The following is a 24,399-nucleotide window of genomic DNA, read 5'->3' on the forward strand; positions in this document are numbered from 1 at the left end:
TTCCGATTCTTCTAAAACACCAAGGAAGCTTCAAAAAACTTGCACGATTTTATTAAAAGCACATAAAATAATAAAGATATCCTAAAAAGTCGAGTAATTAATAGCCGCAAACAAATTGATAAAAAAATTGCTTTTAGATAGTCCAGTTTACGTCTTGTATTACATAGGTCTCGAATTTTGATCGTGCAGTAGACAACCCTAGTTCCACCCCGTTCAATACGGCAATCTTCTTTGTCATTCCTATTACCGATGTGATTTCCCATCTTGCTCACATCCGGCGCGCGGCAGTCTCGCGGCCTGTGTTTCAGTGCACACTCGCTCCTCAAGAAAAGAGCGGGAAAATATTTATATAAAATTAAATAGGCAGTGTAGTGTTTTTCGACTCTACGAAATGTGAGTATTTTATCCTTTTAATTTGGATTTACAATTTTAAATTGCACATTTATTAAATAAAACATTATAGATAATTAAAAGTAATGTCATTTAATGAAAATTGGTAGACGCTTTGTTATATTATGTTATATTGTTATATTAATCAATATAATTTTCTAAAGAATAAACGTGGATTATCAATAAAACGCTGTCAGTAGACCGGGCGGTGTACACACGTAATTCCTAATAATTATTTCGTAAATTCATGGAACATACATATTGAAAGCTGTTGGGACAAAAATGTATTTAATAATTTTAATATTCAGTTTAAAACGTTTAAGCTACTGATTGTTAAATTTGAATTATAAAATGATCCGAATGTGTCAATTTATGCAAGGAAAGAGTTTATTTAGTTGAAAAATAATATGAGTACCATTAAGGAAATTTAAACACATGGAATGATATTTATTAGCGAGTTTATTAATATCTTCAGTACGTTTAGAATCGAGCTTATCGTAATTCGTATGATGATTATTATTTGAAAAATTCGGACAATAACATATATCATATTTCTATTGGTAATAACATATTTCTATTTATCATACGAAAGAATATTATGTTTTCATTACAATCATCCTATAGGATTAGCAGAATATCGAGAGTTGAAATTTTTAAAAATTGGATTTAGATTAAGGAAAAATGTAGATGAGTACCGTCCTATTCAGATCCTTTTTTAACTTCATAGATAAATTAGCCTATTGTCCACTTAAATGCAAATAGTTAACGTTATTCATGGACATCACTAAAAGCATGTCAAAAGCGCTGCATAATTTTACGGACTCCGCCAAAAACTTACCTGATTTCTTTGATTGAATTTATAGAAATGCCTTGAAATTCTGAGGGATCTAAATACAAATTTTGGTTTTCTAATATTATCTAAAGTATTTTCCCGCCAAATTTGGCCGTTAAACGCAATATATCTAGAGATGTTACGTCAGCAGAGCACGTGGCTTCATCGATTTACCCCCACTCCACACGACCCTTGCGTCTGAAATGTCTTTTACCTTTGACCTCAGTTTTCAAATGATTATATTTTTGGTGTAATAATAATTATTTTAAGTATCGAACTTTATAAAATTACATATTGAATTTAATTTGAAAATAAATAATCAACGATTTAGAGTAGAATGAGTAACTACTTAATCTACCATAATCTTGATACTTCTGAGGGTTTCCCGGGTCACAGAAACACTGCTATGGCTTAATCTTGCGTATCAGTGCTTTTAATTAAGTATTCTGTTCTTCATCGGTTATAAATAAAAATCTGTGAAGACGCTTAGTTAAAATTAAAGATTGTGAAGAAAGACTTTTTCTTTTTTTATTTTAATTTTCAATTTTGCCGTACATAATGGCTTTGAAGGTACAGAAAAATGAAAAGTTCAACAAAAGCTAGCCAAAAGTTGCTGGCTGGCTAGATTTTGGAAGCTCTGGGTCTGCGGAGGGACTTCGGTTCCCTTTGTATTTTGTACCGTATGTCCCATGGGGAGTGCTCGTTTTTACCATCGCACCGCCCGCCACCGGAGTAGAGTTCATCCATATTACCTAGAGCCACTGCGGTCATCCTCAGTGCGTTTCCAGAGGACTTTTTTGCCACATACCACCCGGCTATGGAATGAACTCCCCTCCACGGTGTTTCCCGAGCGCTATGATATGTCCTTCTTCAAACGAGGCTTGTGGAGAGTATTAAGTGGTAGGCAGCGGCTTGGCTCTGCCCCTGGCATTGCTGAAGTCCATGGGCGACGGTAACCACTCAGCATCAGGTGGGCCGCATGCTCGTCTGCCTACAGGGGCAATAAAAAAAAAACCAATTGATATTTGAAGCTGATAAATCGCAAAATTTAGGCAATTTCCACTTTAATATCGTAATAACTCACGGAACAGTGTCCATTGGAACAAACCTATTAGGCTTACAACAATTACGGTCTAGAAAACAAGCGACCTTGATATAAAGATATATCTAAATTACATTCGCGTTGACTTTCTAAAACAATCAATTGTTGCGATTCAATTTGTTGTGTGCAAAGTACCTACTTCGTTACTGTTTTAGATTTGCATCGTAGTATTTCGTCTACAATATTGAAGTAAGTATACTCAATAATCAATACATGTCCGAATATATTTTTTATTGAAATAATTAATTTATTTTTAATTTAAGTCAAACTCTATAAACTATATTCAAAAGTTATAGGAAAAAAAAAGAAAAAGGTAACAGGAAAAAAGTATCGGTTATCTGAAATGCATTAATTATAAAAAAAAAACTAAACATATTACGCGCCTTTTTTTGAAAAAAGAAAAAAAAACCAAACATATATTGCGTTTATTGTATACGATCAAATTTATTATCACAGAATCAATTTACCTACATAGAATTCTTTAAATTTTTTTTAGTGTCACAATTTTCCCGTTTATTATTTTATTTATTTATTTATTTATTTATTTTTTATTTAATACATTTTGTACACACAGCTGTTAGAAAAAAAATACACGCCAATAAGGATACAGAGTACAAAGGCACTACTTATTTCATGTTGAAATCTCTTCCAGTAGGCCCGCAAAAGGAAAGATGAATTAGGGACACAAACCTAGTGCATACAGTAATAATAATAATATATACATATTACAAGATACAAAACAATATATATATATATATATATATATATAATATATACATACAAAAATGTTTTTTTATTTAACGTTAACATTAACAGTACCTAAGTTCAAACATATTAAATACCATCTCATTACAAAAGATTAAATGCTAACGGGTCATTTGTATATAAATGTATTAAGAAATGTGACCTTGGATATCTAAAAAACTAGAATGTCTAAGACGCTCCGAACACAGAACGAAAATTATCTGATCTACCCGGTTGTTACGTAATGAATTAGTGAAAGTTATATTTAGGTATTTAGTTCAAGTTTGAAAGGTGTCTTACATTTAGAATAGGTAGTTGAAAATATGTAACAACATTGAATATGAATGAAAATTAATTTGTAGGTCAAAATTTTTTTAATTGCCGTATAGGCAGATAAACTTACGGCCCACCTGATGGTGAGTGGTTACTGTCATGGACGTCAGCAATGCCAGGGGCAGAGCCAAGTCGCTGCCTACTCTTTAATACTCTCCACAAGCCCCGCTTGAAGAAGGACATGTCATAGCGCTCGGGAAACACCGTGGAGGGGAGCTCATTCCAAAGCCGGATGGTACGCGGCAAAAAGATCTTACAATGTTACGTGGTAGTACGTGGCAAAAAAGATCTTAAAATATTAACGGCCGTCTGGTGTAGTGGTAAGTGACATGGTCACTACACAAGGGGGTTGCGGTTTCGAATCCCGCCAAGGGAAGATATTTGTATGATAAATATAAATGTATTTTCCAGGGTTATGAATGTATATTAAATATATGTATGTGTATAATAAAAATCTTACATTTATTTCCGTTATCTGGTACCTGTAACACAAGTTCTTTACGAACTTATCACGGGACCAGTTAACGTGGCGTGAAAGCTTAAAAAAAAAAGCGTGAATGAAAACGAACGCGTAAAAAATACGCAGAAGATTAATGTGAATGAAATTTAATTGCAGCTACAAATACGTCAAACATAAATCGGAAGGGGGGGGGGAGTTGCTACTGTTATATAATGCAATTGATACTTGCGATTTCATGTCTCATTTTGGATGCCGCATTCACGATCAGCTCTTGCACTAGACGCCTTCAGCTTAACAATCAGAGATTCCGGTAATCGTACCTACTCGTCGAACTCGGAAAAGAGTTCGACGTGCAACCAAACTATTGGATCAGCCCGCTGAGTTTCTCATTAGAATCGAATCGAAGAATAGAATAGTAGAAGAGAATAATAGTAGTAGATTCATTCGCGAAGTAGTGGCTCTTGAGTTATTAGGTCTCCTTTGAGGGCGCTCGGGCAGCTGTTAGCAAATCCCACCCCTCCTGAGCCATTGCTCGCCCACCTATCCTGGTGAAACTGTAAAGGTCTCTGGGTCACCAGTAATCCGTCTTTCATAAAAAAAAGGTATTCACGTTGCGATATCATGGCCTCCTATACCTATCAGATCCAATAACAGCAGAAGAGCAGTAAGCTAATTCACTAATATACGCAATAAACACAAAAGTCACTTCACGAATACTCAATTTATCTCCGTATTACATAACGATATTTTGTAACAAACAATATTTGTTTTTGACTCGAAACTTGCAGCTGATTCAATTTTCTAGGCCATCTGACCTTTAACATTAACGAGATAGCTTATTCGACAAATACATGGCTTAATAGAATGCAGATAAGTTGAATAATGTTTATTTTACTAGTGCATTGTATTGCTAAGTAGAATATAGACGTGCGTGTTTTTTTTGCCCGGAATGTTTGCGCACAGGGATTTTTAAATGGTTTTATTCATTTTTATCAAGGATCGTTCCGATGTTCATCTTCTCTTTTGTCCTATGTTCTAAATGTTATCACCCACCTTGAGATCTGAGATCTTAGCCTCAGTCGTATAGTCAAACGGCTTCGCGACAGATAGGTATAGGCAGGGTGATGTTACCGGTGTGGGCTCACAAGAAGCTCTACCGCCGGTAATGTGTGATTTCTCCAAGTTGCAATTTGAGTTCCACTCACAACACATCCGATCTTGTCACACTCTGGGCGTATCGTTAGAAAAGGACGAAGAGTACCTACACAATCATTTATTTTAGTACACAATCATTACCGAGATAAATGAATAGCCAAAATTATAAATCACTAGCTGACCCGGCAGACTTCGTAGTGCCTCAATCGATAAATAAAAGACCTAAACTTTTATAATAATATAGAATAAAGTTAAAACAAACAAAAGGAATCCGTCCGACGGGGGACACGTCAAAGGGAAAACAAAATTGTTATTTTTATTTAATTCCGAGAATTTTCATATTTTTATACCTTTTAAACCTTCTCTGGACTTCCACAAATAATTCAAGACCAAAATTAGCCAAATCGGTCAAGCCGTTTTCATGTTATGTCGTGACAACGGAAAACGGGTTTCATTTTTATATATATAGATAGATTAAGTAAAAATAAGCAACCGGACGTCAGTAGTGACAGCTTTTTTTTGTTTTGTAATTAATTAAACAAAAACGAAACAAAAGTAGTAGACGGCTATAGGGTTTCCTTCTATTTATCAAAGATGCCAGATTGAAAGACTTATGTTCAATTTGTCTTATTTAATGGTCCTGACTTGTCTAATCCTATTCCGAATTGCTTTAGGAGTGTGAATTTCTATTCGGATATTTCGGCGGATGATGTCATGAAAGTTTCGTCAGACAGCGCTTCCTCACGTACAATGGGTATTCCGGGTTCTGGATAACCATCCAACCGAGAGGAACGACAGTCGCCGCATGGAGTGACGTTATTGGGTATGGATTAGCGCGAAAAAGACCTATTAAGGTACCCGAATAATATTACATGGTGAAACTTTGCGGTGATCAACCGTTGAAAAAACCCCCCAAACAACAAGGCCTTAGCGAAAATATAGCGATTTATCTTAAGAGATCATCGCCGTCATTGCAATAACTACCCTATCGTCTGAACTCTTAAGTGCAAACTAGCGCCAGATTACGGAATCCACATCTCAGCTGGAACATTAGTTAATCAGCTCAATTCGGCTGTAGTAACATGGATGAAATGTCAATGTCCAAATTACAGTGCCCTATTTCGCCAAAATGTGTTTGCGCGACAAATTGACCTTGGATAATCTTCCCTAATTGCAAGGAACGTTTTGTTTGTCATTGGCGTCTATTATTAACTTCTAGTCAAGAAATAATATCTGTTACCCATTTTATTTTTAATATAACGTTAACAGAGGAATTTGTCCAGAATAAAACCAAAAGAATCTTGGTTGTGATATTACGTGGGGACGTGAACCAACACGAGTGGTCAAAAGTAATACTGATGAGGCTTGGACGTCAAGACTTAAGTTGAGTAGCGCAATTATCGTTACTAGAGGTCCCGCAGTAGTCGAAATTCGACTATAATTAATTGGAATTGTAAGCTTGTACACAATTATGATTGTATTTTATACTTCTATAATCACAAATTTCGCCAAGACTACACTATAAAAAATATTAACAAAGACACAAAATATTCAATCTCAATTTGACAACAGACGTCAAGAACAAAAGTTTGACAATAAATAGTATGCATGCGTGTGTGCGTCAAATACATGGTACGTAGTGTGTGTAATGTTTTCTTTATTGATTTAATGTATCTTTTATGCATTGTTTTAAAAAAACATTAGCATTGTGCACTTCTCTATATTCTCTATAAGTGTGGAAAATTTCATACTCCTCCGACCGCGCAATTTTCGTGAAAAGGGATACAAAGTTTTTGCTTCACGTATTAATATATAGAGATAATACCTGGCAAGCGTTCGCAAAAGGGATAAAAGACGACAAGTTCATAATAAAATTTAGCTTTAAAACGCAGCTTGCAAAAGTTTGACGTCTAAGCTAGGGGATCTAGACAGACAGAGGGTCGGACCCTTATGTATGTCAAGGCTATATACGAAAAGAGAATGTGGAATATATTGATTGGAATATTTTGATGGGGATGTGTATGTGGAAACAGAACTATGTACTGAAGTGAATGTGTTGTGTGTGTGATATAGTATTAATAGGAATTGAAAGACCTGGTATTGAGTGACATTAAATTGTTTATTAAGTTTCTAGATTACTATTTCGATTAATACTCGGTATGTGTGTCAAATAAAAATCTTATTTTTAGCTTTGGTGCCAGACAGAGAGCACAATATATTAGATAATTAAGACCATTGTTACATCTGCCATATACGATTATCAAATTTTTGTGTGACATCTGCCATATGATTACCAAATTTAATTTTTGAGTGATAATTGTGCAATTATCACACAAAAATCAACCCTATGTCTTGGTACTTTATTGCTAAACTTGAAATTTTTCTCAATATTTATTTTTAAATTTTTGATACAGACCAACTTAATAGTGCCACTGGTTTTAATCAAGATAAGGTGTCTAAGGTTCATCACAAGCGATTTCATGACATAACGCCAGAGCGGCTCTCAAGCAAATTCATTGTTAAAATCTGAGTAATAAAAACGGTTTTATTATTAACTATTATCAAGCAGCAGGTCACTGGGTCACGGAACATTCAAATTGTGATCTCGACGAAATCCGACCTTTGTGTTGTGACCAAAAGTTCCTGATTGATTCGGCTCGATCTCGTTAAGGTCAATAGCATTTATTTTTTAAAATTATAACAGTATCTCGGTTTTATATGATAATTGTGTTTGGAAACTTAGTAATAAGCTTAGTAATATTACTGTTGCTAGGACGTCTTGTAAGTTCGCGCGGGTAGGTACCACCACCTTGCCTATTTCTGCCGTGAGGCAGTAATGTGTTTCGGTTTGAAGGGCGGGGCAGCCGTTGTAACTATACTGAGACCTTAGAACTTATGTCTCAAGGTGGGTGGCGCATTTACGTTGTAGATGTCTATGGGCTCCAGTAACCACTTAACACCAGGTGGGCTGTGAGCTCCTCCACCCATGTAAGCAATAAAATATAAAGGCTAGATCCAGACGGACGCCTTTCTGTCTTCATCAGGTCGGGTGAGCGAACTCGATGATTAAAAGAGGGGAGATTAGGCAGCAAGTGCCCTAGCGCTTCCGTACAGCTTTAACGGTTAAAGAATCGGAATCGCGACCCTCTGAGAAGATCCGACAAGACACTCAGTTGTCTATGCCTTTGACACAGGAACAATCAGGAGCAAGAATTTATTAGGTACAGCCATCAGTGTGTTTAGTGCGAGTTTTTTAACATTCTCGATAGCGTAAAAGTTAGCTCATATTTGTATAGAATGGGATCGTTTGCGTACGTTTGCCGCTAGGGGCGCTATTCCAACTGCATACAAAATTGAGTTAACTTTTACGCCATCGAGAACGTTAAGAAACTCGCACTAAGCACACAGGACTCGAATTTATCTATACGCGACGACACGTAATACGTACCAATTGGCCGAAAAATACTCAATCTACCTTATTATATTTCTTTTGAAGTGAAAACTTCTTTAGAATCGTTGTGATTTCAAACCGGATGCAACGGAAAAAACGACAGGTAAGAGACACAAATACAAAAATGTGTAGGATGAAGCCAGCAAAGAATGAGACAGAAATATACATACTATTTAATACAGCGCCATCTGTGAGTTTTTTTAATACTAACGTGTGTATGAAAACTCTTGTAGTGAATTTTAATTTAGGATTATACGTGAAATTAAAATATCAATTCACAGAGGGCGCTACCTTACAATTATTTACTAATGACAAAATTTTACATATACTTAAGACGTTTAGGATAATTGTATTTTAATTTTGGAAGGTTTCACTTCTACCACGTGTGAATTGCACACATTTTGTTTTTTTTAAAAAAGACAGTTGAAATGAATGTTCGGCCTTGGACAACCCTATTCCAGTCCAACGAGACTCGAATCGTTCTTTGTGCCGAATATAAAAAGACCTATGTGAATTAATTTCGTTTTATTTTCTCGTGTAGCTCGCGGACCTTACAATACTGACGTAAGAGCAATAATAATCCACCGTCTGGTTTTGCATGCGTCTCATTGTGGACAATTTGAAATTTACTAGATTGTTCTATGATTTTTTAAATAATCTAAGTACTAATTACCATATGAGAGAAAAGTAAATAATTGCTTGACTAAAATTAAACCAGTTAGTGTGGTTTATTGTCAACTCGATAAAGATACAAATATAGGCAAAGGGTCAGATTTACTTTATTCGGAGAATTAAAAAAAAAACAAAAAAAAGGACTAACAAAGTAAAACATTATATTTGTTTAGAAATTATCGTTTTTATTCTTCAAAGTAGTCGCCTTCTATAGCGATAATAACTGACTACGACTACGTTTGTCTTCAATATAGGCTTACTTCATTATCGGAGCAAATATCTTTTTCTGGAGCATATTTTTTAAGTTTGAACAGTATTTTTTTCAAATACGACATTCTGAATCGTTGAATTCTTGGCTGAATAGTACTGGTGGTAAGAACTCTTTAAGGGTACGGGTAATTACCACCACACTGCCTATTTCTGCCATGAAGCAGTAGTAGTCCGTTTCGGTTTGAAGGGTGGAGCAGCCGTTGTAACTATACTGAGACCTTAGAACTTATATCTTAAGGTGGGTGGTGGCATTAACGTTGTAGATGTCTATGGGCTCCGGTAACCACTTAACACTAGGTGGGCAGTGAGCGGCGTGTGTACTGGCTGGGACGCCGCCTTGGGTCCTGGAGGCGGAGGCGCTCGCCGCTGACTATCAGTGGCGGGCTGACCTTCGTGCCCGGGGCGTGGCACGTCTCAGCCCCAGTGTGGTCAGAGCGCGGAGGGCCCAATCTCGGCGGTCCGTGCTGGAGTCATGGTCCAGACGGCTGGCCGATCCTTCGGCTGGTCGTAGGACCGTCGAGGCGATTCGCCCGGTTCTTGTGAACTGGGTGAATCGTGACAGAGGACGCCTCACTTTCCGGCTCACGCAGGTGCTCACTGGGCATGGTTGCTTCGGTGAGTTCCTGCACCGGATCGGAGCCGAGCCGACGGCAGAGTGCCACCATTGTGGTTGCGACTTGGACACGGCGGAGCACACGCTCGTTGCCTGCCCCGCATGGGAGGGGTGGCGCCGTGTCCTCGTCGCAAAAATAGGAAACGACTTGTCGTTGCCGAGTGTTGTGGCATCGATGCTCGGTGACGACGAGTCGTGGAAGGCGATGCTCGACTTCTGCGAGTGCACCATCTCGCAGAAAGAGGCGGCGGGGCGCGTGAGAGACGCACAGGCCCGCCGCCGTCGAGCGGGGGCCAGGGAGGCGGATCTCGCCCAAGCCCTGGCCCTCTAAGTGTTTCAGGTCTCCCTCACATGTCGGCCTGGGGACCGACGAAGGGGGCCTAAGAAGACGACGTGCAAGCTGCTCTGCACGCGTTTTATGCATGAGCATCCGGGTGATGGAAGGCCGGCTATCCTCAACCCACGCTGGTTCTGACCCAGCGGGGTATTCCGTAGGATAGACCATTCTAACCGGCGCCATCTAGGCGGGCTTCGGATAGCCTGCCGACCGAGAGGGCTGGTGGTCGTGGCGCCGACGACCGCCAGTCCGGCGTCCCGAGGGGGAGGGTGATGGGAGAGATGTGCTCCGCACTAAACGCTTCACTTTCCCCCCTTGCCTTTTCATGAGTTTTGTCTCATGCGAGGTTTGGACGTTGGTTGTTGAGAGACAGGAGGTTTTAGTCGGTTCGACTCCGACATGCCCCGCCCTCCATCCCCAGTGAAGGGCGGAAGTCCGGCGATTTCCTCCTGACAAAAAAAAAAAAAAAAAAAAAAAAAAGGTGGGCAGTGAGCTCGTCTATCTATCTAAATAATAGAAAAAGCGAAATAAATAATATTCAGCAGATAATGGTATATTACATTTTTTTTATTGCCCTTGTAGGCAGACGAGCACACGGCCCACCTGATGGTGAGTGGTTACCGTCGCCCATGGACTTTAGCAATGCCAGGGGCAGGGCCAAGCCGCTGCCTACCGTTGAGTACTGTCCACAAGCCTCGTTTGAAGAAGGACAACTCATAGCGCTCGGGAAACACCGTGGAGGGAAGCTCATGCCATAGTCGGATGGTACGTGGCAAAAAAGATCTCTGGAAACGCACTGTGGATGAACGCAGTGACTCCAGGTAGTATGGATGAACTCTACTTCGGTGGCGGGCGATGCGATAGTAAAAACGAGATGATGGAATCATCTCAAATAATTCCTCAGAGCACTCCCCATGGAACATGCGGTACAAAATCCAGAGAGAAGCGAAGTCCCTCCGCAGACCTACGGGTTCCAAACGATCCGTTCCGAACGATAATTACACTATAAACAAGTTGGACCTTGATCATATTAAGATAAAGGTTAACAAAATTTAATGATTATTCACTAACAAAATCACCAAGATAAGGGCGGTAATGATTTTTTACTACATAGAAAAAATCAGGAATCGTGTATCGATAGAAAGTATCGGATGTGATCACGACCGTTGCTATGAATGTTTTTTTTTTACCTTACTTTAGGGAAGCGGTCGTTTTTTGTTTATATTTGTACAATCACTAATAACTGAAAAGTACTATTATAGAAACTCAAATTACTAATCGACGTTCGAAAAATAAATCGATTACCGAAAAAATCGATTTATTTATTTATTACATAGCTCCAATTCTTTATTGAATCATACTATGATTAAAGAGAGGACATAATACGCAGTGTTGGGCACGAGTAAACTGCGGGCCCTTGTTGTATGTGTGTAACCTGGCTACGTGTGCCCTTTTTTTCGTAGCATCTCGTAGTAATGCGCTACGGGCGAAAGCTGTCGTAGTCAAGTTAATGCTATTTGACTTTGTGATGGCTTCGGGAGTTTTCTTCTTCTGACATCGCCATTCGAGTCCAGAAATATTACTTTCTAGTTTATTAATTACATCTTAAAATATACAGAAAAATATATATACTAGAAAAATGAACCTAAAACTAAAAACCTTAGATTTTTTTTATATTAACTATTATAAAATATATTATTAAAATGAGTCCCTTTAGGAAAGATTCCGAAGATCCTGGCGGCTTTTCCCCTTTGAATAGCTAAATTTTATTAATTATATATCACTATTTACAACGGTCGAGACGGCTTCGATTTAAAAAAATAATATTTTTATTGCTTAGGTTTTGGACGAGCTCACGGCCCACCTCATGTTAAATAGTTAGAGCCCATAGACATCTACAACGTAAATGCCACACCCACCGTGAGACCTGAGTTCTAAAGTCTCAATTTTTTACAGTACAATACAACGGTTGCCCCACCCTTCAACCCGAAATGCTGTGCTGCTTCACGGCAGAAATAAGTAGGGTGGTGGTAGGTACCAGGTCCGCACGAGTACCTACTCGTGCGGACTTACAAGACGTCCTACCACCAGTAAAATTTGGAAGTTTTAGATAGATTACGACTTTTATAGAACTTTGCCGTTTGTATTTGTAAGATATTAGTCATGTTTTTTTAATAATAGTATGTATAAAAAAATATTCTGCCTACATTCGCATGGTCACGGACGGATGGGCGAGTCAGTCATCCGTGACCACAATTTTGATTAGCTGTAAACTATTCGAGACAGACGAAAGAAAAGATTTGTAGGCAGCGGCTTGGCTCTGCGCCTGGCATTGCTGAAGTCCATGGGCGACGGTAACCACTCACCATCAGGTGGGCCGTATGCTCGTCTGCCTACAAGGGCAATAAAAATAAATAAATAAAAAGAGCCTTAGCCTCTTAAGCACTTATAAAAAATGATTGAAACTAAGCTCTTATTTGTTCTGATATCATTGTCTAAAACAGGAAAACATTAGGGATACTTGGAATAATAAATTCGAAACGACTTTAACAGTTTTTTTTATTTATTTTACGAATCGACTAAATGGATTAGAGTATGACACTAGCAACTATTTATCCCGAATATAACGGATAACCTCGATTAACTACATATATTAAGAACCATCGAAAACATTATCTTAATTGAACGTAATCGAACGAATAAATTTAAAAGATATAAATTTATTATAAGTAATATTGAATGGAACAAAAAACTGCAAATATTGTGTTTAAATTATTAATAATAACAATTTGTTTGGTAGCAAAGCTTAAATATCTACTAAAATCTTTCAGTATATTTTTTTGTAGTAACGGTTCTATAAAATGTGATTTCTTTCCTGTTCAGATTGGTCGTGACTCATTTTATTGTGTAGATAACTGTACAGTTTTTGCGGTTCGGTTTTCATTCGGAAACATTCTAGGAAATTGTAACAATAACACTTTTGCTTTTTATTTAAGTCACTGAGAAAAAAATCTGATGACATTAAAACCTGTTTTGAGACGGAAAAATTTCATTATTTTTCAAAATTCCCGCGCAAACTGCTAAACCGTTGCGCTTCGTCACGTGTGACATCTTTTTTTTAAGGGATTTTATGACCTGGTCACTAAGACCTTTAGGTCATGTCTTATTTTTGTAAAAATTCAAACGACTAATAAGCCACGGATTATAATAATATTATAGATTGAAAAAAAAAACAGCTATTACCCACATGTGACATCATGAGTTATGATTGGAGAGCTTATTGAAAAGAAAGAACAGAATTAATAAATTTTGTTTTTATTATAGTACAGTAATGATGATTAAGTTCATTATTTTTCTATGGGTACTTTTTGTTATGTTTTTTGTTAGTAGTAATTTAGTGGCAGAGTAATGGTACCACCGAGTCGGTTGAACGATGCGTCTAGAAAGTGCGCTACTTGTGGCTTTCTTGAGTTGCTTCTTAGAGTTGGATTGACGACCGAGACTAAAAAAGTTTTTCATAATTTGAATACTTATTATTAATTTACAATTTAGTCTACAAAGGCAAAACGTCATAAAAGAAAAATTAAAACAATATGGTCTGTGTTTTTAAAAGTAACTGTAAATAGTAGTTTCTTTGTAATGTTTGCAGCGCGTCGCAATCGTTATATTTTGTTTTGTAATAGACGTTTAATGAATAATAAGTAATAATAATAATAATTGGGAACAAATCAGGCACGGTCGTCCGGCCCAGTTTAGAATTCCCTGCAGTAAGGGTACCACAGACTCAGAAACATGCTTACATGTTTAAATATGTACATATGTAGATAATAACCACCCAGAGAAAGAGCAAACAAACCTCCTGTTCATCACACAATGTTTGCCCGAGTGGGAATCGAACCCACGACCCACGGCGCAATAGTGAGGGCCGCTAACCACTGCACCGCTGGGTCAGTCATATTGTCAATATTACTAATCAAAATACTCTCATAGCACTTCTGGTGTCGAATACGTCTTATAATCAGCAACAACATTTCATTAGCTTATACAGGTTACTTGTGTTTTGGAAATTGATTTATTAGACGGAAAAGATCATTTCAATCTAATCAGTCGTTTCTGTGATTTTACTGGAAGACTAGCCGTACTCGCCCGCTTTGCTGGGAATTTAAAATTAACATTATTATTAATTGTCATTATTATTAGGGAGTCCAACACTCATATAAATATTAGCCTATTATTAGTACTTAAGTACATGTATTTTCTACATGGATACCAAGTTTCAAGTCAATCGAATGCATTGTTCAGTATTTGTAACGGAACATGCGTAAAAACCACTGTAGATTTATATATTAGTATGGATTGAACATACTTCACACTAGTATAGAGTATTATCGACTCTTGATAAAGACTCCGCAAAGATCACGACTCTCAGCTCTATGCAATGAGCGAAGGGAGAGTGAGAATGCTTGTGGATGGGAAACCGGCTAAACATAAAACTCCCTGCTTTCCCTGCAATAAACAGCACTGAACCTACAAGATTTATGATGATATTCACCAAAATAAGTAGATGCTGCTGTTTAAATTCGTTTTTAATGTTATTAGGCCAATACTATAGTCTAGTTCGTCTAGTTAGGTCTGATTCGTGCGCACAAGTGTTAGATAATAAAAAATGATCAAAACATTCAATGAAATCAATCAGTTCAATAACCTTGCAACATTCATATACACAAGACGAACTATTCAATCGTTTGTAATTCGGCTCGTATCGTATGCCCAAAGCGGATCTTTTCAATTTATTTCTATTCTTGGGTCGCATTACTCGTGTGACATGGTCGGGAAGATTGGTAGTGCGGCTCTAACACAGCGTCTTCACCATAAAAGGTAAATCAGAATATATATTTTATGAAACGAAGAGGGTAGATTGTGTGACCGCCGTTTTTTCAAAATCTTATACCTATAAACGAGCAATTCATGTATATTAATATATATGTATATAATCTGAATCTCGGAAACGGCTCCAATGATTTTTATAAAATTTAGTAAACAGGGGATTTCGGGGGCGACAAATCGATCTAGCTACGATTTATTTTCAGAAAATGTTGTTTTATTCTAGTTTTCAATAATCAACCCTTCCCGACATCTATTGGCGAATAATAATACTATTTTTCTTAATTGAGGGCAACTAACCACTTTAAAGACACAACAAGATGGCGTTATCAAAAAAAAAATCCTAGCAAAGCTCGGTCATCATCTAGTTAATATTAATTCAAATCAAACTATGCCTTTTTATACAAAACGAAATCACAATAAATAAACGTGATGCGTTGATGTTTCATAACATGCTAGCACCAAGCAATCGTTCATAGAAATTAGAACTAAAATAATGTATTTTTAATTGCATGCAATGTATTGCAATTAAGGATCAGCTGGAGCGTGGAATACGCGTTATCAAGAGACCGCGGACAACGGTCTCCTGCTACGTTTGGCATTACATTGAACGCAAACACTGCGAATTTTATCTTACAGTAAATCTCATTTCCATGGATACAAAAATAATATCGTAATTGGTGCTTTCCAGGATATTATCAAAATATATATAACTATTGATACCATGCATCCTACGCTTTTTTACAGTAAAATATTTTTTTCTTACACTATTTTTAATTTAAATTTATTTTCTATTTTTTAATTGGATTTTCTATAAAAGCGTATGTTTTAAGTTTTTTTTAAACTATTATTTATTTTTCATTTTTTAGTTGAATTTCATTTTTATCAAATTCAAAAATCTAATTTGAATCAATCAGTCGGTAACTTATCCGAGAAATAAGTGGTCGGCGCGCCTGGTAGTTTCCCTTCTTGGTCTTGACGTAGACACTTCGAATCTCAGGAAAACAAAAATCGCTAATCCTGATTATCCTAGTAAGGATAACGGATCAAACTGCTTAAAATATTGAATCGTCATCGGTCCTTAACAAGTATGCCAATTTTCAAGTTAATCCGACGTTTTGAAGGGGGTCAAAATCATGTTCAAAGATTCCGTTACATACGTATGAAGCTAATATAAGCGTATTAATCTATACTTTACTTATTTATACTAATATTATAAAGAGGAAAGCTTTGTTTGTTTGTTTGTATTGAATAGGCTCCGAAACTACTGAACCTATTTGAAAAAATCTTTCACTGTTTGAAAGATACTTTATTCCCGAGGGACATAGACATAGACATAATCTTTTTTGAAAAAAAAGAGGGATCCTTACTAAAACTCTAATAATGTAACCCAAGGTATAAAAAAATTACTTAAAATATTCTTTACATCGCGTGCCCTGCGAAAACTATTGATAATGGATTAAAATAATGTACTAAGACTTTGTAGAACACATTATTATTCACAAAAAGTGTCGCAACAGCATATGTCTAACTATTATAGTTATGCCGCAATAAGTGTTCCTTTATTTAAAAAATAAAACAACGTCAAATATCGTTGAAATTTTTGTTAAAGACCCGAGCGGAGCCGGAGCGGGCCGCTAGTAAATAAATAAACACGCACTTTAAGCAATTCAATTATTCATTGTACTGTATTGCCCAAAGGTCGCGAAAAAAGAAACAAGAAGACAAATATGACAGCGAAGCCTTAAACTCGGAAATGGAGGGCGACAACGTCAGCAAAGACGGGGGGGCTCTGGAAGCCAAGATGTCCTTGCTGAACGGGTGCACGGTTATCGTCGGCTCCATCATCGGAAGTGGAATCTTCGTATCGCCAACTGGAGTCCTCAAGTATACAGGTTCCGTGAACGCTAGTCTTCTTGTTTGGATTGCCTCAGGAGTTTTTAGTATGGTGAGTTCTGTAGATTGAGTTTTTAATTTTTCTTGTTTAGTTATTATTTTTATTGTTTAGATGTATGGAATATAAGAAGGCCGAATGCAGGCAACATTGGAGGAAGCTTATGCAAAAACTAGACCAAGGTGGTCACGACCCTCAGTAATGAGGAAGCGACGAAGAGAGAGATAGAGAGAGATGTATGGACGAGCTCCTGTCATCTAAGTGGTCAGTCAGCTCATAGATATCAATAACGTAAATGCTGCCACTCACTTTGAGACATGAGTTCTTAATTAGTTTTTTTTAGTATGACGGCTATCCCACCCTTCAAACCGAAGCGCATTATTGTTGTACGGCAGAAATGGGCACGGTGGTCGTATCTACCAGTGTGTGCTCACAAGATGCCCTAGAAGCAGTATTAGTTTGATTCTTGAGAAATTTCCTTTACGCAATCGACATGATTTGTGCCCAGCTTTTCAAACTAATACCCAAATAACAAGATATCTCGGGAATTCATTATTTCTTTCTGTTCTTCAACGTCTGGGGAAATCAAATTGAGTGTACAGGCTTCTTTATCGGCTAAAATTAATTTGATTAAATATCTCTCGACGTAATGAAATTAGTGAATTATTAATAAAAAAATATTAGGTACAAAAGGATTCTATTTAAAATTGATATTTATATGTTTCATATTTTTAGATTAGGTTATAGTTTAGGTTATTGTCTAGTAAGGTTTGTTTTTTATGCTGAATATGAGCATCGAACTTCGGGACGAGCTGGTGTTGAGTGGTTACCGGAGCTCTTAGACAGATACTGGTGGTAGGACCTTGTGAGTCCGCGCGGGTAGGTACCACCACCCTGCCTATTTCTGCCGTGAAGCAGTAATGCGTTTCGGTTTGAAGGGTGGGGCAGCCGTTGTAATTATACTTGAGACCTTAGAGCTTATATCTCAAGGTGGGTGGCGCATTTACGTTGTAGATGTCTATGGGCTCCAGTAACCCCTTAAATCCAGGTGGGCTGTGAGCTCGTCCATGCATCTAAGCAAAAAAAATAAAAAACTGTGATTATTCACCATGAAACCCGGAGTCGAAGTCTCGATCTGAAATAGCATATATACTGGAACGCGTAGCTGCTTCTCGGCAGAAGTAGGCAAGGTGGCCGTAACCTAACTTGTTCTTAAATAATACCAAATAAAAAAAAATTTTAATCGGGCCCGATTAAAAATCGGGTAGAATGACATCAGCCCATACCCGGTCCAATGGTACCGGTACAATGTCACATAACTTACTCATAAATAATAACAAATAAAAAATATAAAAACGATCCCCGCAATTAGAAATCGAGTATTTGTATCTATACAATATAATATATATAATATATACAATATAATATATATTGTATCGCGTCGGCCAGCAGAGTCTATCGAGAAACTTGTTGTTCAGGGTAGGGTCAATGGTAAGAGATCTCGTGGACGAATCCCCATGCGTTGGACTGATTAGGTGAAAGACCTTACTGAAACCTCACTTAACGAGAGTGCGCCAGACTGCGCCGGGCCTCGGTTCGCAAACTCTGGAAGACATATCTGTCAAGGCTTTAATGAGCAAGAATTCCACATGACCACGACTGTTCTGCCAAGAGCAACCGATTATGATGATGAGTTGTATCTATAAATATTATGTATGTTATATAATAATATACACATATGTTTAAGTAATATCACTATCACACTACACCTAACAAGGTTCATCTCTGCATCCCCCTAAGGTAGACTGTCTGAGAATGTCTATGGCATTAAGTCCGCCTTTACTGTCTATTATATAAAGCATAAAAAAATAATCGGGCAGAGTGACATCAGCCCATACCCGGTCCACCAGGCCTCTTTCGCGACCGGATAAGAGGCCACAGAGAGAGGTTCTGGTACAGTGTATTCAGAGAATCCAGATTGTCTAATTCCGCAGCCGGTCGTGCCTCGTAAATGTTTATATTGCTGTCATGTGATTCTTATCGCACGGTGACAGGTTCATTGGGAAGGTTAGCTTCATAGTACGTTTACATCTTATCATATTTAAAAATGTATTATTTGATCGCTCGACTTCCGCCCGTATACTTATACATTGTTGGTCTGTTGGTCTATCTATAGTGCAGTATATTTATAGTACTAATTGAATTAAAGCAATCACGTAAATTAAAGTAAAAACAGAGGTACACATTACATTCGAACTTACCTACATGTTTGACGATTCTTTAAAAAACGTTAAAACTATAAATCGCACATGTTCATTTGGCCCCGAATTATGACTATCTATACCAGCTTTTCCCAAAGTAGTCAATAAAGCCCCCTCATGGGCACTGCAGGCCTAAAAGGGGGGCGATAAGAGACTCAGAAAAAAATATGGGGCGTTGGATAGGCTTGGGAGGCGATTTGTAATTTCATCTAGGAGGACTCTGGACACCGACTGAGCTCTCGACTCCCGACTGCAACTTTTGAACAGCATTTAATATTAATTAAGATATTACTCAATACAGTTCTAAATCTGTCCTGTTTTATTGAATAAATAAAATAAAAATCATGTCAATCGGTCGCTCCGTTTCAAAATGAGAGTAGACTCAAACAAACAAATAAAAATGCAACAGCCACACTTTGGCATTTTGATAGTTATTAGTATTCCTAGATAGGTCATTTTCGTAGATAATAGACCGCGGGCAATTATGTTTTAACAAGTTTTTGTTAACTTATTAATAGAATACCTTCATAGAATACTTGTTCCTACTTGTTGAGTACGATTAAGCTTCGAATGAAATAAACGTGTTTATGCAACTTTGTATTATTCCTGTTGGTGCGTGCTGCTTATGCAATCCTATATTAACTATGTAATATTTGAGTCGTCTATTATCAAAGGTGGCAATCTGTGCATTTGGACAAAAAAATGTTATTGATATGTCAATACAGATTGATTAGAATATAATCGTCTCCTTCAAAGAATACGGTTCAAACCTGCATTAAATAAAGGTTAATACTTAACCTGTTATTTATCTAAGATGTCGTTCAGAAGAGTTTTGGGACTGCCAATGGAATACAAAGTCAATAATTCGTTTTTCTGATTTACCAATAATTGTCCAAAAGTCACATTGCCGGCTTTGATAATAGTCGACTCATTTATTTTATTTTCATTTGAGGTTTTGGCGCGTAATAGATAAGCAGTACTTAAGTTCAACACTTACTTATGTATTTCTCAAAACAAAACAATGTCGAAAGTAAAAAAGAAGACACGGCAATACTGTGCGGAATATATTAAATTCGGATTCATTAGAAATCCCAAAAACCCCCAAAAACATTTTCTAATGAAGCAATGAAGCCTTCAAGACTGCAAAATCATTTGAATAAAATAAATCCAGATAAGAAAGACAAGAATGTAGCATATTTTAAAGACCTAGAGAAGAAGTATAATACTCAGCCTAGTGTAGCAAAACTCTCTTCGGCGGCTGCTAACCAAGATGACGACGGACTTCGTGCTTCGTATAATATCTCCTTGTTAATTGCTCAAAAAGACAAACCACTTTGCTTCATAAACTGGCCGCAGATAATATCCGAAAAAAACCTTTATTAGAATCGATTGTTTGTTTTATTATAAATAAAAGATACTCTATCTATTCAGATAGAAGAACTATAAAGTTGCGTTTCAATAATAATTTTCATTGACATATGTAGCCCGTAAGAGTTAACTTGGGACCTAAGCGCCGTTGTGTACTACCTACTGTGCTCAGGTATCAAGTTAACTCTTGCGGCTTATACTAAAAGTCTCGTAGTACTAAAGAGCACTAGACAAAATAAGTTTCGGAACCCCTGTTCTATATTATGGCAACTAGAGACACAGATACTCATATACACTAGAGATGAGTCGAATTTATTAGAACAGACTCGAGTATTAGGTATTTTACGAGATTTGGCTGCACATAATTCCATTTTGTCCTTAAAACATAAAATCGAATGTTCAGCATACGCTCCCACCTGTTCCTGCGTTATCTCACTCACGTTACAACATACCGTCACATTACGTTGCATCGTATCTCACAATCCCTAAATGCCTAATCTTAATCATTCAAATAATGATCCAACGATTACATTAATCAAATCCTAATAACGAACTCAGAACTTGAGATTAGGAATAGGCAGATTGAGATTGCTTGCTAAGTTAAGTATTGGTTGTGAATGAGATTAGGAAGATTATGTGGATTAGGTATTTGGGTTAGATATTTCTTATGATTAAGAACAGGTGGACCTAGTATCGGATTTACCTAGTACGACCCTATCTCTAATATACACCTAGCCAGATTAAGGCAAAGAAATCTGTTCTTCGCTCCAATGTTTGCTCGAAATGGGGTTATTTTTAATGAGCTTACCAAATAATGATCACCAAATAATGTTATCTTTTTTGGGTATAAGAAATAATTGGCGAAATGATTACCCTCCTGCTAGATCGAGCGACGACCTGCGCAAGGCAGCTGGCAGTAACTGGATGCGTAGAACCGAAGATCGGGTTCAGTGGCGAGCTTTGTGGGAGGCCTATGTCCAGCAGTGGACTGCCGCAGGCTGATGATGATGAAATGATTGGCGTAATTTATATAATTATTGTCACTCTACAGATCGGCGCCTACTGCTATGCTGAACTTGGGACGATGATCAGGCTAAGCGGCGCGGACTACGCTTACATCATGGAGACTTTTGGACCGTTCGCTGCTTTCGTGAGGCTCTGGATCGAGTGCATGATTGTACGGCCTTGTTCGCAGGTACGTTAATGTCCGCCATTTACAGGTTAAATGACCGTGTTGTGTATAGAACAGCGATGTCTCCAATGCTGAGGGTGTCGTGACTGCTTCTCTTTCTCCTTTTTTTTATGGCCTAGATGGGTGGACGAACTCACAGCCCACCTAGTGTTAAGTGGTTACTGGAGCCCTTAAATCTACAACGTAAATACGCCACCCACCTTGAGATATAAGTTCTAAGATCTCAGTAGGTATAGTTACAACGACTGCCCCACCCTTCAAACCGAAACGTATTACTGCTTCACGGCAGAAACAGGCAGGGTGGTGGTACCTACCCGCGCGGACTCCCAAGAGATCCTACCACCAGTTATTAGTAAACCTCCTTGCGTCGATAATCCTGAATGCGTCATGGCCTCCTTTAATAACTTTTTCCTGGATTATCCTGCGCCATCCCTGCCTATCCTCGGCTTCTAGAGAATAACTAATGTTCTTTCAGTACTGTACTGCGATTGATATCCGGCATCTACTAGTCGTGAGGAATATTTTAAGCTCGCCATGATGGCACGTGTCTTCCAGTTGGATTTGATGGCGTAGATAGAGACGGAAAGATAATTGACTAAGTCAAAGAAAGAGATAGAGTATTTTCGATTCGACCAACCTAAAGTCATTAGGGGGCTCTAGTGATAATGACCGTTCGCTTAATGATTCTTTTGGTGCTGCTATAACTAAACAGTAACAGAAGCGTGACCGTATCTTGCAGATCTTGAAATAAGGATAATTCACATTCGAAATTGGACTTTATCGCTTCAGGTGTGAATGCAATTTCATATTTAATATAATATATTTGAATTTTTTCTTGTGACGTCACTAACGTAGCGTTTCAATGCGACAACAAGAGCCCAGAGATAATAAAACCACATTTTCCACAACCAAGGGCATCCAATTGAATGTGAGCTCTCATTTAAATTTCGCGCTGTCTCTTTCAAAAGTAAATAAACATGTATCTTCTTATAAAATACGTCAATCTTCAAGCTGTTAGTGGTGAAATCTTGAAAAAAAAAAACTAGAAATATCTGGATTTATTCTAACTAGAAACAAGTACAGGGTACATAGATAAATGAAATTTCATGTGCTTCTCACTTTGAGAATGTCCGACTTCTGTATAACCTCTTAGCTATAGAACCCCTTTAAGGGCGAAATTTCCAATAAATCTTTTGTGGATGCTTTCTCAAACTGTCAATTTGCCTCAGCTGCTTAGAGTATGCGTTGATTAGTCAATCCGTCATACAGAACAAATAATTTTATAAATATATTAATGTTGATAAAATACTATTAGAAATAAATATTTACGAAAAATAATACAAAACGATGCATGTAATTCAATGATTCTCCAAACGATTTACGTCTATCCCTACAGAAGGGATGGCCAAAGGGGTCGATATCTATTTGATACTTCGCAAACGAGGTCTGAGGACTGAGCCAGGCACTTCACTGTGCCACTGTCCGACATAAGTGTCTACAAATTACGAAAAAAAAAACAGGCCACAGGCGGGCGCCTCACGAAGCTCAGCAATGAGCGATCGACTAAAGGAGAAGGAAACAAGGTCTAAAAACCGACTCGAAAAATGGCAAAAATGACTTGGCAAATCGGATAGGATTTTTAAAGTTTTTTCTAATTTATTTTTATTGCATAGATGGGTGGACGAGCTCACAGCCCAGTTGGTGTCAAGTGGTTACCGGAGCCCATAGACGTCTACAACGTAAATGCCGCCACCCACCTTGAGATATGAGTTGAGACCTTAGAACTCCGAATATCCGAATAAATTTTTCGGTCTTCGGCGAATGCGAATATATGTATTTTCGTTCCATCACTGTCCCATATTTTTTTCCAGATTGTCATTTCACTTTCCGATAATATAATGTGTCTTAAGGTATCTCTTCTCAGTCGGACATTCTTGTCAGAGTGGTCGTGGTTGCGCTGACGTTGTATGTGCAGAAGCACCCGTTAGGTCGCCCATGCTCCCGAGGACCGCCCTTTTTTTATTCCTTTGATGGGTGGACAAGCTCACAGCCCACTTGGTATCAAGTGGTTACAGGAGCCCATAGACATATATAACGTAAGTACCGCTACCCACCTTGAGATATGAGTTCTAAGGTCTCAGTATAGTTACAACGGCTGCTCTACCTTTCAAATCGAAACGCATTACTGCTTCACGGCAGAAATAGGCAGGTTGGTGGTACCTATCCGCGCGGACTCACAAGAGGTCCTACCACCAGCAAATATGCTGATTATGACGGTCTGAGGTTTTGAAAAGGGGCCTCTTGCCCTAAATACTTTGGGAATCGCTGTTCTACATATATCTTCTTCTTCGTTCCACTTCTAGCAGAGTGGTCGTGGATGCTATCAGCAACTCGCTTTTCATAAATCAGACCAATTTATCTGTAATAATTTGCCGTAAAGA

The 24,399-nt window shown here is 37.8% G+C and overlaps 1 protein-coding gene across 2 annotated transcripts in view; it reads left to right on the top strand.

The window, feature by feature from the left end:
- Window positions 1-172: 172 nt before the first annotated feature.
- LOC101736463 (large neutral amino acids transporter small subunit 1) overlaps window positions 173-24,399 on the top strand; it is a 49,202-nt gene continuing 24,975 nt past the window's right edge. The window contains exons 1-3 of one of the 2 annotated variants that reach the window (XM_021352446.3): window positions 173-393; window positions 16,945-17,191; window positions 21,818-21,961. In XM_021352446.3, the coding sequence (XP_021208121.1) occupies window positions 392-393; window positions 16,945-17,191; window positions 21,818-21,961 (393 nt within the window). In that variant the 5' untranslated portion in view covers window positions 173-391. Of the gene's footprint in view, window positions 394-15,124; window positions 15,238-16,944; window positions 17,192-21,817; window positions 21,962-24,399 lie in introns of those variants that run through there. The other variant, XM_021352445.3, reaches the window with a different exon arrangement.

Source organism: Bombyx mori, chromosome 26, assembly GCF_030269925.1.
Source record: "Bombyx mori chromosome 26, ASM3026992v2".
NCBI classification, from domain to species: domain Eukaryota; kingdom Metazoa; phylum Arthropoda; class Insecta; order Lepidoptera; family Bombycidae; genus Bombyx; species Bombyx mori.